Genomic DNA, 16,208 nt, shown 5'->3' with positions numbered 1-16,208 from the left:
TTTGAGAAACATTAACAAAAGTGCATATATGTATATACATTTTTGTTTACATCATAACACATCTACGGTCATTTTTGTGTATATACTCAGGTTATTAGTAATATTATAAGACATACTATGTAGCAGAGACAAAGAAGTCAGAGATATTTTTTCATGGTGCCAACATTTGTCCATCAGTAATGGAAATCTTTGCATTGCACTGTTATCAAGAGGACCCTCTCTGGAGTCCACAGCAAATAGATGAGACTTATGTTTGTATTCTGCAGGTGCAAACCATAAGCATTGGATTTGACTATGGAGGAAGGTTAACATAAAACAAACTGTGAAGATTCTATAACTAAGCTTAGCGCTCTAGAATCTTTGCCAAATATTCTAGAACCAAGCATAGCGCTCTATAATATTTGACAAAGATTCTAGAATCACACCCAGAATCATGTCTAGAATCAAATCACATCTAGAATCTTTGCCAAATATTCTAGAACTGAGCATCGTGCCAAACAGGCTGTGAAGCAAATGATTGGCCAGCCTAGCTTTTCAAGTATCCAATACGGTGGCTGACCACATTGGGCACCTGGGACGGTTCTGGCTGGTTGGCACGGGTACGTGATGTGTGACTGAGAAGTCCCCTGGGTGAGGAGGAGAGTCATGACATTTATAAAGGGTAAAATCTGGAGCTATTCCTTGAGGATGTAGATGAATGATTGAATGGCTTCATGGATTGAGAATAGTGTGTTGCTGTAAAATCGAACAGCACAACTGAAAAGAAATGTCTGAATCGGAGATACAATAACAAAACAGTATGAATCAGTATGAACATGGTGTCAAAGATCTGTTCATGTTGTAAGTACAACTAAACATCAGTAATCTGCACAATTTGATGCCACTGTATGGCTTTAGGGGAAACAGAACACAGACTATGGGGTGTCAAATGTCTCAAACAGTCTACATTTGCAGCATTTGCAGTGACTGAAAATGTTGAAAACAGTGATAATATAAAAAAAAACACGGATGACATCATTTCTCAAGGTTACAACAGAATCAGCAATAGCAATCGCTATTATCTTTTGGGATAATGTTTTGTTCATAATTCAGTGATATTTGAAGTGACACCGTGCTGGGGTGCTTGCTGACCCGTCCAGTCTGTCCAGTCAGCTGTGTGCTGCTGAGGATGAGCTATGATGGGAATGAATGAATGAGGGATTGCATGCATGTTGTGATGTTCTGATACCATAGTCCTTTTCAACATGGGCGCCGTGCATCACCACCACAGATGAATGAAGTGGAGATGCACCGGATCCTTATTTTTAGGATCCTGCCGGATACCGGATCCACTGCTTAAGATCCTGCCGGATCCGGAACCGGATACCGGATCCTATGAAAGAGTTGAAACACATAGCCTACTCGCACACGTGGGCCCTTTTTATCACGTTGGCTCAAACTATTTTGACTGAAAAGCCTCGGCTACCGGATCCTGGATCCTGGAACCGGATCCGGATCCTGTGAAAAACCCTATTATCCTGCCGGATCCGGAACCGGATCTTGGATCCGGTGCATCTCTAGAATGAAGTGGAGATGAGGAGAAGAAGGTGCTAATGGGGTTTTGGTGGCGAGCTTTGAGGATCGATGACGGTCCCAGTAGTGGTCCGTTGATTTGACCTGGTTTCTTACACTGACACAGGTAACACTTCTCTTTCTCACCTCTCTCTCCCTCTTTTTTCGCTCTCTCTCTCTCTCTCTCTCTATCACTCATTCTGCCAGGACAACATATGTGACCACATCATCACAGGCCAATAAGCTCGAGTTATCTGCTCCAGTTCCAGAAAAAGAAAAGCCATGAAACTATGTTACAAGTGGAATGCATTGTCCCGTGTCTTTTTTTGTCCCACTGGTCACTGTCCATAAAAAGAAAGTGTGAGTCCAAAAGAGTAGCGATTGAAGAGAGGCTGCATGACAAACACAGTTAAGACCTCTGGTTATCCACACACACACACACACACACACGCACACGCACACACATACACACCCACACACACCAGTGAGTACACAGATTTGCAGCTCCATCGGTCCATGGCATAACTGAACTCCCTTTTGTCCTGAAAAGAGTCCTGGTCCTCGGGATCCCCAAGGGCCCTTTGCTATGGTCAAGTACTACTGAGAGTAATACATACTTTGGGCTAAAAGCCAGTTCAGTTCACATGCTAGTGGGGGGCAAACTTTTTTTCCCATTGACAGTGCATCCAACAACCCCTTTCCTTTGAGAATCATGCGGTCACAAATCAGCTTCCAATGTATTTACACTGCATTTATGTAATGGTTTACAGTGACTATATATATATAAAAAGATAGATACAATAAAGAAAACTAAATGATTTTGATTCTTTTAAAAAATAATACAGCGTAAAATCAAGAACACTTCTTCATTTGAAGTTAACGGAAAAGAATAAACACCTTCAACAAAATATTTTTGTCATGTATTGGAAAAAAATACATGGGAAAATTTCACCAAATTAATTCAAGTCTAGCTGTTCAAGTCTAAGCTTTATACGAGGTACAAAACTGATTTAAAACTGATTTGCATTGGTTAGTGTGTGTGTAGTATTCGTAGAGGAGTGTATCTATTATGTGTCTGTGACGTGCACGTGTTTGTGTACATACTGTATACGTCGGTGTAGGCCTGTGTTTGTGTTTGTAGATGTGTATAATTCCTGTGTATGTATGCCTTTGTACAACATCCGTTAACGTATTCGGGAGTGCCTATATACTGTAGTAGTAGTAGTCGTAGCAGTAGTAGTAGTAGTAGTAGCAGTAGTAGTCGTTGTGGTACTAGTAGTAGTAGTCGTAGGAGAGTGTGGATTCCGTGGCAACGACACTGACCGGGGATCAGCGTTCCGACTTGACTTTGTAGCGCAGCACTAGGTAGGTGGCCAGCCTGAGGATCAGGAAGAAGGCCCCCAGCACCATGAAGTCCACGTAGAGCTTGGCATCCTCCACGTCCAGCAGCTGGAGGACCTCCTCGGGCTTCTGGAACTTGCAGAAGCCCGACGGCATGGTGCCGGGGCAGGCCAGCTCCGAGCGGTTCATGCCATAGATGGACAGGATGACTCCCTCGAAGCCATACCTGGATAAAAAGAGGGAGAAGGCCTTTGGTGTTTTGTGGCCAAAACAACGCCTTCAAGGAAGCATGCATGCCAAGCACACGACCCAAACAAGGGTTAGGGTTAAGGTGTATATCAGGGGTGGGGAACCTATGTCTCGAGGGCCGTTTGCGGCCCTTGAGGCCATTTTATCCGGCCCCCGATATACTTTTAATGTTATGCAGCTTCACATGAAGTATAACATATGTTGTAAAGGAAACTTAGAAAATACATTTGCAACACAATTAAGTTATATTCAGGGGACCTAGAGAAGATGGGGTCTGTTTTAAAGGTGGCTGCCTTCAATATAGGCATAAAGTGCTGCAGGAAATCCTGGTTTGTGTTCATAATACGGCCCTCGGAGGACTGTTATGGCCCTCGGATGAATTTGAAGTGGCCCCTCGAATGAAAAAGGTTCCCCACCCTTGGTGTATATAGTAAGCTGAGATGTACAGTATAAAGTCGAAGTAGAAGTACTGTTATGGATATAATTGCAACAAAAGTAGTAATATCACTCTAGTCTTGTAATTACATCTGTAACCTGGTATGTGATATACTGCTAGCGTTGTATATTAACAACCGTAACACTACTTGTACCTCTACTTTATACACCTTTGGGTTAGGTTAGGATCAGGGTGAGAAATCAGTTAGGGCCTTCCAGGCACCGCTGCCTAGAAGGAGCCTCTTGGGGGGAAAAAAACACTGGTGGGTGAGGGAGAAGCAACATCATCACACGCTGGGCTTCAGAACCGAATGTCTGCTAGACATTTGTGTTTATAGTGGCGTTTTTTCTGACCTTCTAGCTCTAGGTCACCCCCAGAAAACAGCTGCATACCAGCACAATACTTTTGTTTTGTTTGAACAAATGAGCCACGAGCTTGAAGAGAGGATTATTGACCGGATTGGAAGGTGTTTGATGAAAGTGTAAAATGTAGCATTTACTTTTTCAGCTCCACAAAACAGTAGCTTTCATATCACGACACAGCATTCTTGATAAGAAAAAGGTACGTAAATAGGTCCTGCTTTGTGTTAGGTATGCATTTTATCAGCTCTGACTAAAAATGCAATTGCATAGATGTGGAATTGTTTACAAACAGCAGTCACATGATGCAAGACGATGTGAAGAATGTTATATGTTTGCATTATGTGCAAAATTTCGTACATCTTATGTACAAAGTTTACATACACTCTGTTCAGGGAAACTCTACTGAAATATGATGCTATTAAATGTCTCAGTGCACTTACCTAACATAAGACACATAGGAGCTCCACTGCAGATACTTGGGGATGGTGTCAAAGTTAACAAAGAAGCCAGAGAAGAGAAGGACAGGAATGGCTGTGACAGGGCCCACAAATGTTGCCACCTGAAAACAAAGAGGAGCCATTAACAATGCTCATACAATAAGGAGGACATTTTATTTTTTATTTTCATTCATCCTATATTTAGCCAGGATTGTCCCATTGAGACTAAGCGTCTCTTCTCCAAGGGAGTACTGGTCAAAATGGCAGCATACACGCAGACACATTAACACATAATAAGGAAAATAAACTTGTTTGAAATAAACTAATTTGAATATATTGCCAAAAGTATTCTGTAACCTGCCTTGACTCACATATGAACTTAAGCGCCATCCCAGTCCTAACCCAGTGTTCAATATGATGCTGGTGCACCTTTTGCAGCTATTACAGCTTCAGGATACCAATTGTTTTTGACAATGCCATGTTCTCAACCTTGTGGAACAGTTTGGAGCTGGCCTCATCCTCTTCCAACAACACAATGCACCAGTGCACACAGCAAGGTCCATAAAGACATGGATGACAGAGTCTGGTGTGGATAAACTTGACTGGCCAGCACAGAGTCTTGACGTGAACCCGACACAATATGTCATGTGCCCTCCGAACATGTGTCAAAGTGAAATTATGCAACATTTTCGAAACCTTGTCTGTGTGGTGGCAGATGATTAATTAAAGTGAGTACCACCCAAGTGGTCTGTAAGGGAAAACCAGGCTGGTCAAGTTGATTTGTGCTGCTTACAAGTCTTGACCACTGTACATCCAGTTCTGCCCTGTATGGGAAGACTTACAAAGGAAAAGGTTTTTTTTATTCAGCTGGTCAAGCTGGTCCCTTCCTTATACGGTTATATTCTTGTATTTAGCATAAATCAACATTTTAGAATACCTGGGCTTATCAGAAAAACAACATTTTGTCTATGGACAAAACATTGAATGAAAAAATGTCATTGTTAAAGAATGAGATGCAATGGAATGTATGGAACGCAACAGCTGAAGGGCCAATGAGCTCTGTGCCAGAAGTGTATAGGAGCTCGATCTTGTAAAAAAAAAATCTTCTCACTGGCTGTTCAGTTTTCCTAGAAAGGATGAATATTTCCTGAAAACTGATTACATCCTTCATACAATAATTATGCAGATTAAACTCTGCCTCAAGTCCTTGTCTTGCCATCTCTCTTTCGTATCTCTCTCTGTCTGCATGTGTGTGTTTGTCTGTGCGCACATTTGTGTGTGTACACACACAGAGAGAAAGAGACAGTGTGAATGAGTGTGTGTATGATTTTGTCTGTGTTCATCTGTGTACGTGTATCTGTTTGTATGTGTGTGAGCACATCTTTATGTGTGCGTGTACAGTACGTGTGTGTGTGTGTGTGTGTGTGTGTGTGTGTGTGTGTGTGTGTGTGTGTGTGTGTGTGTGTGTGTGTGTGTGTGTGTGTGTGTGTGTGTGTGTGTACCTGCAGTGATGTGGATGCAGCCCCTATGAGCAGGCCGAGGGACTGGGCCACCAGGGCAGTGCAGGTGGACAGAGACATGAAGAGCAGGTAGCGGCCCGCCTCCGGAGGCTGCTCCGTCATCCAGTACACTATACTGCAGTACATGATGGGACAGAGCACCTAGTGGAGGAGAGGAGAGGTGGGCAGAGAGACAGGAGAGGAGAGGAGGAGGAGAGGAGAGGATGAGGAGAGAGAGACAGAGAGAGCACACAAGAGAGATGCGAGAGACAGACAGACAGACAAATAGTGCAATAGAGAGACAGAGAGATAGACAGAAAGATGGACAGAAACAGAGATAGGGTAAGAAAACCAGGGGGAAGCGAGATAGAGGAAAAGAGAGACAGAAAGAGAGAGAGAGCGATACAGATAGAGAAACAGAGACCGGAAGAGAAAACGTGACAGAGATGGAGAGCGAGTTTAAAAAGACACCCAGGCTAGAGACGGAGCGAGACTAAGTGGACTTTAACTTGATTATATTGACTCCACCGAAAGAGCAAAAACACATTTAATCAATCGAAAACAAAGCACAAGGAGAACAATACAAAGACTTGAGATTGATAATTGTGTCCAGTAATAGGACTCCTTGGGAATTATAGAAAAGAGAAACAAGAGGTGTAGTACACAGCAACAAGTGCTGTTACCATCTCTTAAACAGTTGAAATTTACTTGGTTTCAGATAAGATTTGGTCCCGCTCAAAAATTGTGTTCATTTTGCTCTATGGTCAGTGTCACATTTTCATTGAGGTAACTCCAGTCAATATTGTGTAAATATTAAAGGGACAGTTTGGTCAATTTCAACATGCAGTTGTATTGCTCACGCTACCCTTGACTTGTCAGTACCTGGTGATGCCACATTTTTCGGCTCAGCCCTTTCCGAGATATGAGCAATTCTAATGGGGGCAGCGTTTGTTTACATTTTAAAAAAATGAAACATAGGCCAACTCCAAATATTTTCCCAAAAGGTACTGCTGTTTGCTAGTTGTCTGCTGATGTTTTATAACCTTTTGGATGTTTTTGGGAATAAATAAAAATGTTTTTTTGAAATGTAAACAAAGAGCTGCCCCCATTACAATGACCAGGATCTCGGAAACGGCTGAAGAAGAAGAAAAAAAAAATCTCAGGCACTGACAAGTCCAGGGTAGTGTGAGCATTACAACTGCATGTTGAAATTGACCAAACTGTCCCTTTAAGAGCTATAGAGTTGAAATTACACTGGCCACATCATTTTACAACAACTTTTGACTCCACTCCACTGACTCCCACAGTGTTGTAAATCTGGATTTACTATATACATTTACTCTGAAATATTGTCACCCTATTTTTATTTGTAGTTGAAGCCTCACCTGAAAAGGTATGTCTGCCATGGTCTTGGCTAGGTAGTAGGCCTTCAGGCTGTACCAGTAGTTCAGATGCTCTCGGAGAAAAACAGACATCTCCAGGGGAACTGTTGCACAATGATGTAAGAGAGAGACACACACGCACACACATGCATGCACACACACACACAAACAGACAGACAGAGAGCGACAGAGAGGCAGACAGACAGAGACCGACAGGGAGAGAGCGCGAGCAAAGCAAACACAAACACACACACACACACACACACACACACACACACACACACACACACACACACACACACACACACACACACACGAGAGAGAGAGAGACAGACAGACAGACAGAGAGAGAGAGATCGACATCAGTGATGGAGAACACAGCCACAGTACCGTAAATAAAATTCCTCCTTTGTCCTTTGTTAGCTAATTAGTGACAACAGAGCGCATTCACACATGCACGCACGCACGCACAAACACACACACACACACACACACACACACACACACACACACACACACACACACACCTGAGTAAGCATGTTCACTGAGCAGAGTCAACAGCACAAATGTGAACGTGTTGGCAACTTCAGGTACAGCGCGTCCTCTATAAAGCTGGTCCTCTATAGCTTGTGGGTACACGTTTTAATGCTCTTTAGTCACTTATTGACAATGTGTAACAAACAAAGTAAAGGGTGCATGCTTTATTTCCTCCAGTCTTCACTTTACTTCCAAAAGCTTTAGGCAGCTGATCACAGAACCCCAGCGTATCGAGTATTCCTCTATGTTTCCTTCAAGGTACATTTTTTCATTCAGCTAAGGATTAGGAAATTGGTCTAAGGAGGTTGTAGGTTCGATTCCCATGCCACTAGGGAGAATGCAGATGGCCAGCAGGCATGGCTGAAGAGCCCTTGAGCAAGGCATTGCACCAGTCCAGGGCATTCACTTTGTCCAAAACTCAAGTGGATAAAATGATGATGTGTGCTGCAGTGTAATGTAAAGGCAGGCTCAAACTATGTGATTATCGGCCCAGTTCTCGTCTGAAAACCTCCCTTCCAATAATCGGTGGAACGCTATCCCCCAGGACCACCGCAGGCTGTTGTCGGGCAAGTTTTCTTTGTTGAGTGCAACAACGTTCTATGATGGAATTTCAAACTGATCGTAAATTATAGATATCAAACATGTTTGATATTTACAACTAAAACATTGGGTATTGCCTCTGTGTTTACAATCGGGGATAAGACCATTTCTATTCTCTTTATGTGTGTGGCACAATCCGGCATCAACGTGCTGCACTCCATGTTCCTTTCAAGGGTGTTATTCTGTTTTTCACAATTGCTCACATACTCTTCACACATGTCTGACCTCTCTCTCTCTCTCTCTCTTTCTCTCTCTCTCTCTCTCTCTCTCTCTCTCTCTCTCTCTCTCTCTCTCTCTCTCTCTCTCTCTCCCCCTGTCCTAGCGTTCTATCATTTTCTATTTTCTGTTCAGGGGACTTTCTTTCAATCTGCAGTCATTCTCTATTTTTTCGTTATCTAATTGAGGTGTGCAATGGGAGTTTCTCAGCCTCAGTCTTCATTATCTGAGCTTTCATGTCTTTATTGGGGTGTGTAATGGATAAGCCACTGCAGTCACAGGTGAGCATGGTGGGCATGATGGCTGAGAACACGAGGAAGAGGAATCCCAATTCTGCATTTCCTATATTAATGCATCCCTATGTTTCCCCGCCCCCTTCTGCTTTTATTTTCTATTGTTCTGTCTCTGTTGCAAAGCATAGCGAGAGACCACTCACAGTAGACATGAGGGCTGTGAACATGACGAAAAGCAATCACAGTTCTACATTTGATATTTTATCATTTTTATATTTTCTGTATATTAATTCACCCCTATCTCTTTCTCCCCCCTTTCCGCTCCTATTTTCTATTGTTCTGTCTCTACTGGAAAGCGTTTAGGAGAGACCCCTCACTGGTGAGCACATGCATGAGAGCCTCGAACCTGAGGAAGAGCAATCACAGGTCTACCATACATTTCATATTCTATCATCTATATTAATTCACCCCTATATCTTTCTCTTCTCCCTTCCTCTCTTAATTTCTATTGCTCTTGTCTCTATTGCAAAGCGTAACAGGAGACCACTCACAGGTGAGGACTGTGGGCATGAGGGCTGCGAACATGAGGAAGAGCATGGAGAAGAAGAGGAATCCGGTGTTGTTGAAGACCTTGCTGGCATCGTTCCCGATGTTCAGGTACAGCAGGCCAATGAGGACGCCTATGCACAGGTGGGACATCACCCTCAGGTGGGTCAGTACCTGGTGGCACAGAAGACGAGGAACCGAAAATGGGTCAGTAGAGCAAGATCTTGTTAATGCAAACATTTCTGTGAGGCGGTACTGTATCATGCTCCCCTTTTTCTTGCCTCTCCTGTATATACAGTCCTACTTTAGACTCTACGCAAAACCCACAAAGCCCCATCAAATGTTATTTTACTTCATTCTTAACGGTTAGTCACTATGCTTTTGAGCGAAGTAAAGCATGCATATTGACCCAGTTCAAATTGTCTGGGTGTGCCCTTAAAAATCATCATGAAAAAATAATATAAAAATAAAAAAATTAAAATGGCATTTACAGTCAATGGCTTTTATAGTTTTTGGAAAAAGAGCACTTCAAATGCAATCTCACACACGGAGCACATCACAGAACAACACGGAAAAGCACAACAGACAGATGAAAGTAAGCCAATGTGACAGATCACAGGACTCACCGTGTCCCGGCATATTGTGACGAAGGTTCTCTTGAAGAGAATGCGGAACTGTGTCAGCGTGCTTGTGGCAAACGTATGCTTCTCCATGGTCCCTGTATCCTGTACAAAAAAAACAAACAAACAAAATTCAGACGCAAAGACATTATAGTGAGAGGCAGAACAGGTCACAGGGAAGCAGATCAAAAAAGCACACTCAGACATACTTGCTGCAATGGCACCAGAGTGTTGTTCTTTGTGTGTGCGTGTGTGTGTGCGTGTGTGTGTGTGTGTGTGTGTGTGTGTGTGTGTGTGTGTGTGTGTGTGTGTGTGCGTGCGTGCGTGTGTGTGTGTGTGCGTGCGTGTGTGCAGGCGTGCGAATGCGTACAGGGCAGGCGCGCACTTTAGGGCAGGCGCGCACATTATCTGGAGTGTGTCCCTCCTGTGAGTATGCAAACCGGTGTGTGTGTGTGTGTGTGTGTGTGTGTGTGCGTGTGTGTGTGTGTGTGTGTGTGTGTGTGTGTGTGTGTGTGCGCGTGCGTGCGTGCGTGTGCGTGTGTGTGTGTGTGTGTGTGCGCGTGCGTGCGTGCGTGCGTGCGTGCGTGCGTGCGTGCGTGCGTGTGTACTGTCTGGTGCAGGTGTTAGACAGTGTGTTAGTCAGAGTGTGCTAGCCGCACTCACGCTGTAGCCCGAGGAGGGGCATGAGGAGGCGGGATCTTTCTTGTCACTGGAGTTCTTCTTCCTCTCCTCGGCACACAGGCCTCCCTGCACCGCCTCGAACAGCACAGGGTTCAGGTCCCCATACTCCCCACTCGCCACCTCGATGACTGTGGAGCAGAGGTGTCAAGAACAGAAAAAAAGTGAATTCCTTGTGTAAGTATGTAGGGCACTTTTACATGATATAATTACACAGTTGTTACACCAGTTGTTACACCAGTTGTTACATCAGTTGTTACACCACTCTACCTAATGAGGTAAATACACTGTAACAGGAACCCCTTAAAATAAAGTCACCTGTGTCTATAAGGAAACTGAAGCAGGATTTTCAACTTTTCTGGTACTTCTACCGCTCGGAATGGGAATGGGAGATTAGGGTGAATGTGTAGGGGGGATAGGGGGTTCAGAACAGAGGGGCTGAGGGTGTGTTTTTGGACATAGGATGGGGATTAAATGCGGATGAAGGAGTACACAGACCTCCCTGCACCACCTCGAATAGCCTGGGTTCAGATCTCCATGGGGATACATTAGGTGGAGGATAGAGGGAGGTACAGAACAAGAGGGATGAGGGTGCATTTATGAGGGTAGGATGGTAGGTAGAATCGGCAAACAGGAGGATGGGAGGATGGAGGATATGGGTGCATTTAAGGGGCAAGTACAGGGAGCAGGGAGAACCGGGTAATGGGGCATGGGGCATGGACAATGAGGTGCAGTTTTGGAAGTAGGACAGAAGGTATAGTAGACAAAGAACCAGAAACAGAGAGGTAGGAGTCAAGGAGATGAAGTTGCATTTGATGGGGTGTAGATGTGGTCAGGGTGCGGATTTGTTGAAAAAACAGAAGGGGGGATATGTTTCAGATGTTAAGAAATATGAATGGAATTACATTAAGTGTGATTAAAATCATGTACAAAAAAGAGGAGATATCAATACCAGAAGGGAGGACAATCCCCACCATCTTCCCCTACAAATTGCACCATGGAAGTGGTATAGAGGAAAGTGGATGGAACAGAGGTGATAGAAGGGTGATCAGGGTGCAATTTTAAAGGTAGAATGGGGAGTTGGAACACAGTGATAGGGACGTGGGGGGTGGAGGACAGGGGTGCAGTTTTTGGGGGTGGGATGGGGGGAAGAGTGGGGTAACGGAGAAGGGGGTTGTGATTGCGACTCGGTGCTGGTGCCTCTGGCACCTTCAGGTCTGTGCTCACACAAAATCTGCATTTTTTCCGCTCAGCACAATTTCACACTCTCTGCCTGTCTCATTTACAGCTACACACTCACACACACACACACACACACACGCACACACGCATCCACGCACGCACCCACGCACCCACGCACGCACACACGCACGCACGCACACAGACACACACACACGCACGCACGCACACACAGAACCACACACACACACACACACACACACACACACACACACACACACACACACACAGAATAGCAACAAAAAAAAACATAACAATAATAATTACAACAAAAACAAAACCACATCCTTGTATGTACACCCAAATCACACAGTCACAAGCTGTGGTGCACCCAGTTCACCCAGCTACACGCTGAGCCAGACTCACTGAAGTCTGCAGGGTTGTGGTAGGTGGGGCAGTGCAGGCCCAGGTTCTTCAGATAGGGGATGAGGTAGGTGACAGTGCCCTTGTATATGCACTGGCCTTGGCTCAATATGTACAGCTGCAGAGGCACAAACACACATCACAGGGGATTTACATTAGCAGGGTGAATCTCCTCTAGTAGCAAAGATAAACATGACTCACGTCCATTATGTCAAACGTAATGACGATAATGGGGTAATATAGGGCGAACATAAAATATTGCTCTATGTCTATGACACAATGTTACATAAGTTCACCAGCCATGACAAAGAATATACAGTGTATGTGTAGTGTATCATGCTGTGTGAAACACATTTACAGTATAAAATGTGTCTCAAACTGTTCCACTTGCAATTACGAAGAAATTATTGTAAATATATAAAATAAATGTTATGCATGTGTTAAATATCGCTGTGTAAAACTGTAAATGTAAACTGACAATTGTCTGCTCAGCACCCTGGTAAGAGTGAATAGCCACAAATAGCCCGTATGCTTAAAAGGATTCATGTGTAGTAAACATTGTTTGTTTTTTTAAGACGGACATTACTATTGGGACATCATTAGTAGCATAGAGTAACAGAGTAGCAAAACATTTAGATATTACTCCAATTATTTGTAGAGTTTGTGTTCATGACTAAATCATGTTTGTTATTATTGGCGTGTCTGGGCAGCAACTGCTTTAGAGCTGCACTTTTCTTCTCAGAGTGCCAGACTTTTGAAAACTTTTACCTAAGAAAACTATATATTTCTTAGTGTTTCTAAATCACATTTCTGCAGCTGACACCGAGGTCAATCTTATAACACGTCTCACTACCCAGGGATCGTTTTTAATGATGCGGCGGAGGTCTCTGACCTTATCGAACATCTCGAAGAGCTTGGCGCTGGGCTGGTGGATGGTGCAGATGATGGTGCGTCCTCCCTGGGCCAGGGACTTCATCAGGGACACCACTTGGAAACAGGACGCACTGTCCAGCCCACTGGGACGGGAGAAAAAGACACATTCATCAAGGGCACACATACTGTATACATACACATTAGTCATACATACATGCAGACATAGACAGATATGTACACAGGCATAAACTGATCACAGTTACGCAGTACAGTACTCTCTCTATCTCTCTCTCTCTCTCTCTCTCTCTCTCTCTCTCTCTCTCTCTCTCTCTCTGTCTCTCTCTCTCTCTCTCTCTCTCTCATCGGTGGATGCATACACAAACATAAGTGCATGCATACACATTATGCAAACACACATGCATACATAAAGAGATACAAGGACATAACCTCTCTCTCTCTCTCTCTCTCTCTCTCTCTCTGTCTCTCTCTCTCTCTCTCTCTCTCTCTCTCTCTCTCTCTCTCTCACACACACACACACACACACACACACACACACACACACACACACACACACACACACACACACACACACACACACACACACAATCAATTGAGAGATCCATTATACTGGCCCTAACCCATGAGGGTAAGAGGGCTACAGATTACTGTAAGCTGGTAATAATGGATGAAATTCATGAAAGACAAAAACACAGAGGATCACCGAGCACAGAGGTGTAGTAACAGGGAGCCATTTATTATGGGACAGAAAGCAGACAGCAAACTACAACTAAAAGCAATAGAAGAAACAGCACACAGCAAGAAATGATGCTCTGTCAACCAAACCTAGTTAAACTAAATGCATTGCCCGAGGGTATTTCCTAAATCGCTAATGCCACACGCACATGCACACACACATACACACACATAGAGAAACACAGACATAAAGAAACACAGACACAAACACACAGAGACACAGACACAGACACAGACACAGACAGACACACGCACGGACACACGCATGCACGCACGCACGCACGCACGCACGCACGCACGCACGCACGCACGCACGCACACACACACACACACACACACACACACACACACACACACACACACACGCATGTACACCACTTTCATCCTTCAAAAGGGAGGGGGAAGCAATCAGTCACATTAATAAATCCTATGCCGGACGGCTTTGGAGCACCACTTTGGGAGATTTCATTTTTCTCCATCGCGCACCCTGTCCAAATAAGAAAGGCTTCTGCCCTCTCTGTGCCCTCTGCTATTACTCCAACATGGTGATGCTTTTTTGGGATGCTGCAGTCTGTGTGTGTGTGTGTGTGTGTGTGTGTGTGTGTGTGTGTGTGTGTGTGTGTGTGTGTGTGTGTGTGTGTGTGTGTGTGTGTGTGTGTGTGTGTGTGTGTGTGTGTCTACATACACTTACTGTTCAAATTCTATAAGTGTGTACGTGCATGTGTGTGTGTATGCGTGTGACGGCGTGTATGTGTGCTGTGTGGTGTGCGTGTGTGTCTGCATGCATGTGTCTAGATGCTCAGGTCATGCGTACTGTACCTGGTGGGCTCGTCAAAGAACATGACGGGTGGGTTGTTGACCAGCTCCAGAGCGATGGCCAGTCGCTTGCACTGGCCCCCGGAGAGGGAGTGGGTACGGGTATGGGCACACTCCTGCAGACCCAACGCTGTCAGGATCTCATTCACCTGGTCAGTGATACACACAATCAACACCCTCACATACAAGTACGTACATGCAAACACATGCATACACAGATACTCATACACACACACAAGTATGTACACACACATGTATATCTCTATCACCTGAGATACACACACAGTCAATACCCACACATACGTAGATGCACACACATGCATACACAGATTCACACACAAACAAGTATGTACACACATGTATAGGCTATCTTATTCACCTGATCAGAGATAGACACACAATCAACACCCACACATACGCACTTGAACACACATCCATACACAGATTCTCACACATACTGTACAAGTGCACACACACAAAGAAGCACACATGTGCATACACATAATGTAAATCTCATTTACCTTAGATCAGAGTTTAGAGATACATAAATACATTCAAAACACGGTACACACAAAATCGTGCATGCATGTGCACACATTTGGCCAACTAGTGAGCATTAAAAGGTGCCTTAGTATTTACATACCAGCTCTTTTTTTACTTCCATGTTTTCATTGAGCTTCAGGTTTGCCGACACCTGTTATGGAGATACAAACGAGAGTGATCAGTGAGCAAGAACTTTTTTTATTTGTCTTTTTGACTTTATTTCTGATAGTATAGTGAAGATGGTGACAGGAAGCGAGTGGGGAGAGAGAGAGACGGGGAAGGACCGGCAAAGGACCCGGGCCGGGAATTGAACCCAGGTCAGCCGCATAGTGGACGAGTGCCCTACCGTTAGGCCACGCTAGGACCTGTGAGCAAGAACTTTAGTTGGAGTATGTGTCACGTAATATGTTACAGGGAGTGTGTTTCAGAGGGGCGGTGCAGCAGCATGTCACAGTACTAGTGACTCTACATTTGTTTCACAGGGAGCACAAATGTCTTTATCTATGGCATGGTGTAGTAGTGAGTCCCTACTGACCCAACCATCATGGCCTCTCGAGTGGTGAGGTGGGGCAGGAACATCTTTCACAGGAGGGACAGGTATCTTTAAAGCAGTGTTTCTCAAACTTTTTTAGACCGAGGACCACTTTGTCCGCCCCAAAAATGTTCAGGGACCACCTGTCAACGGAATTGACAGTTGCGGGGTGCTAATTTGACGCTGCTAATTTCGATTGAAATCACAACCCTGTCTTATTGTGGTGAAAATAAGACTTCAGCTATGTTTAGCTTTGTAATTAGGTTACAAATATAGCCTACAGCTTATCTTGGAAAAGAAACCCCTTCGCAGACCACTAGAGCTCTGTCGCGGACCACCAGTGGTCCCCGGACCACACTTTGAGAATCACTGCTTTAAAGGATGTGTACTGATAGCATTGTC

The 16,208-nt window shown here is 44.3% G+C and overlaps 1 protein-coding gene across 1 annotated transcript in view; it reads right to left on the bottom strand.

Annotated features, from left to right (window-relative positions):
- Positions 1 to 2,675: 2,675 nt before the first annotated feature.
- Positions 2,676 to 16,208, bottom strand: part of abcg4a (ATP-binding cassette, sub-family G (WHITE), member 4a) — a 59,061-nt gene continuing 45,528 nt past the window's right edge. Inside the window, exons 5-15 of the mRNA XM_063202538.1 lie at positions 15,375 to 15,425; positions 14,735 to 14,880; positions 13,182 to 13,305; positions 12,293 to 12,407; positions 10,673 to 10,818; positions 10,016 to 10,114; positions 9,395 to 9,563; positions 7,261 to 7,361; positions 5,879 to 6,037; positions 4,380 to 4,498; positions 2,676 to 3,118 (exon numbers count right to left, since the gene is read on the bottom strand). Of these exons, the coding sequence (XP_063058608.1) occupies positions 2,881 to 3,118; positions 4,380 to 4,498; positions 5,879 to 6,037; positions 7,261 to 7,361; positions 9,395 to 9,563; positions 10,016 to 10,114; positions 10,673 to 10,818; positions 12,293 to 12,407; positions 13,182 to 13,305; positions 14,735 to 14,880; positions 15,375 to 15,425 (1,467 nt within the window). The 3' untranslated portion in view covers positions 2,676 to 2,880. The remainder of the gene's footprint in view (positions 3,119 to 4,379; positions 4,499 to 5,878; positions 6,038 to 7,260; positions 7,362 to 9,394; positions 9,564 to 10,015; positions 10,115 to 10,672; positions 10,819 to 12,292; positions 12,408 to 13,181; positions 13,306 to 14,734; positions 14,881 to 15,374; positions 15,426 to 16,208) is intronic.

This window comes from Engraulis encrasicolus, chromosome 7, assembly GCF_034702125.1.
Source record: "Engraulis encrasicolus isolate BLACKSEA-1 chromosome 7, IST_EnEncr_1.0, whole genome shotgun sequence".
In the NCBI taxonomy this organism is placed as follows: Eukaryota; Metazoa; Chordata; class Actinopteri; order Clupeiformes; family Engraulidae; genus Engraulis; species Engraulis encrasicolus.
Note: the sequence above shows the minus strand (reverse complement) of the source record. Positions and strands in the feature narration are given on the sequence as shown.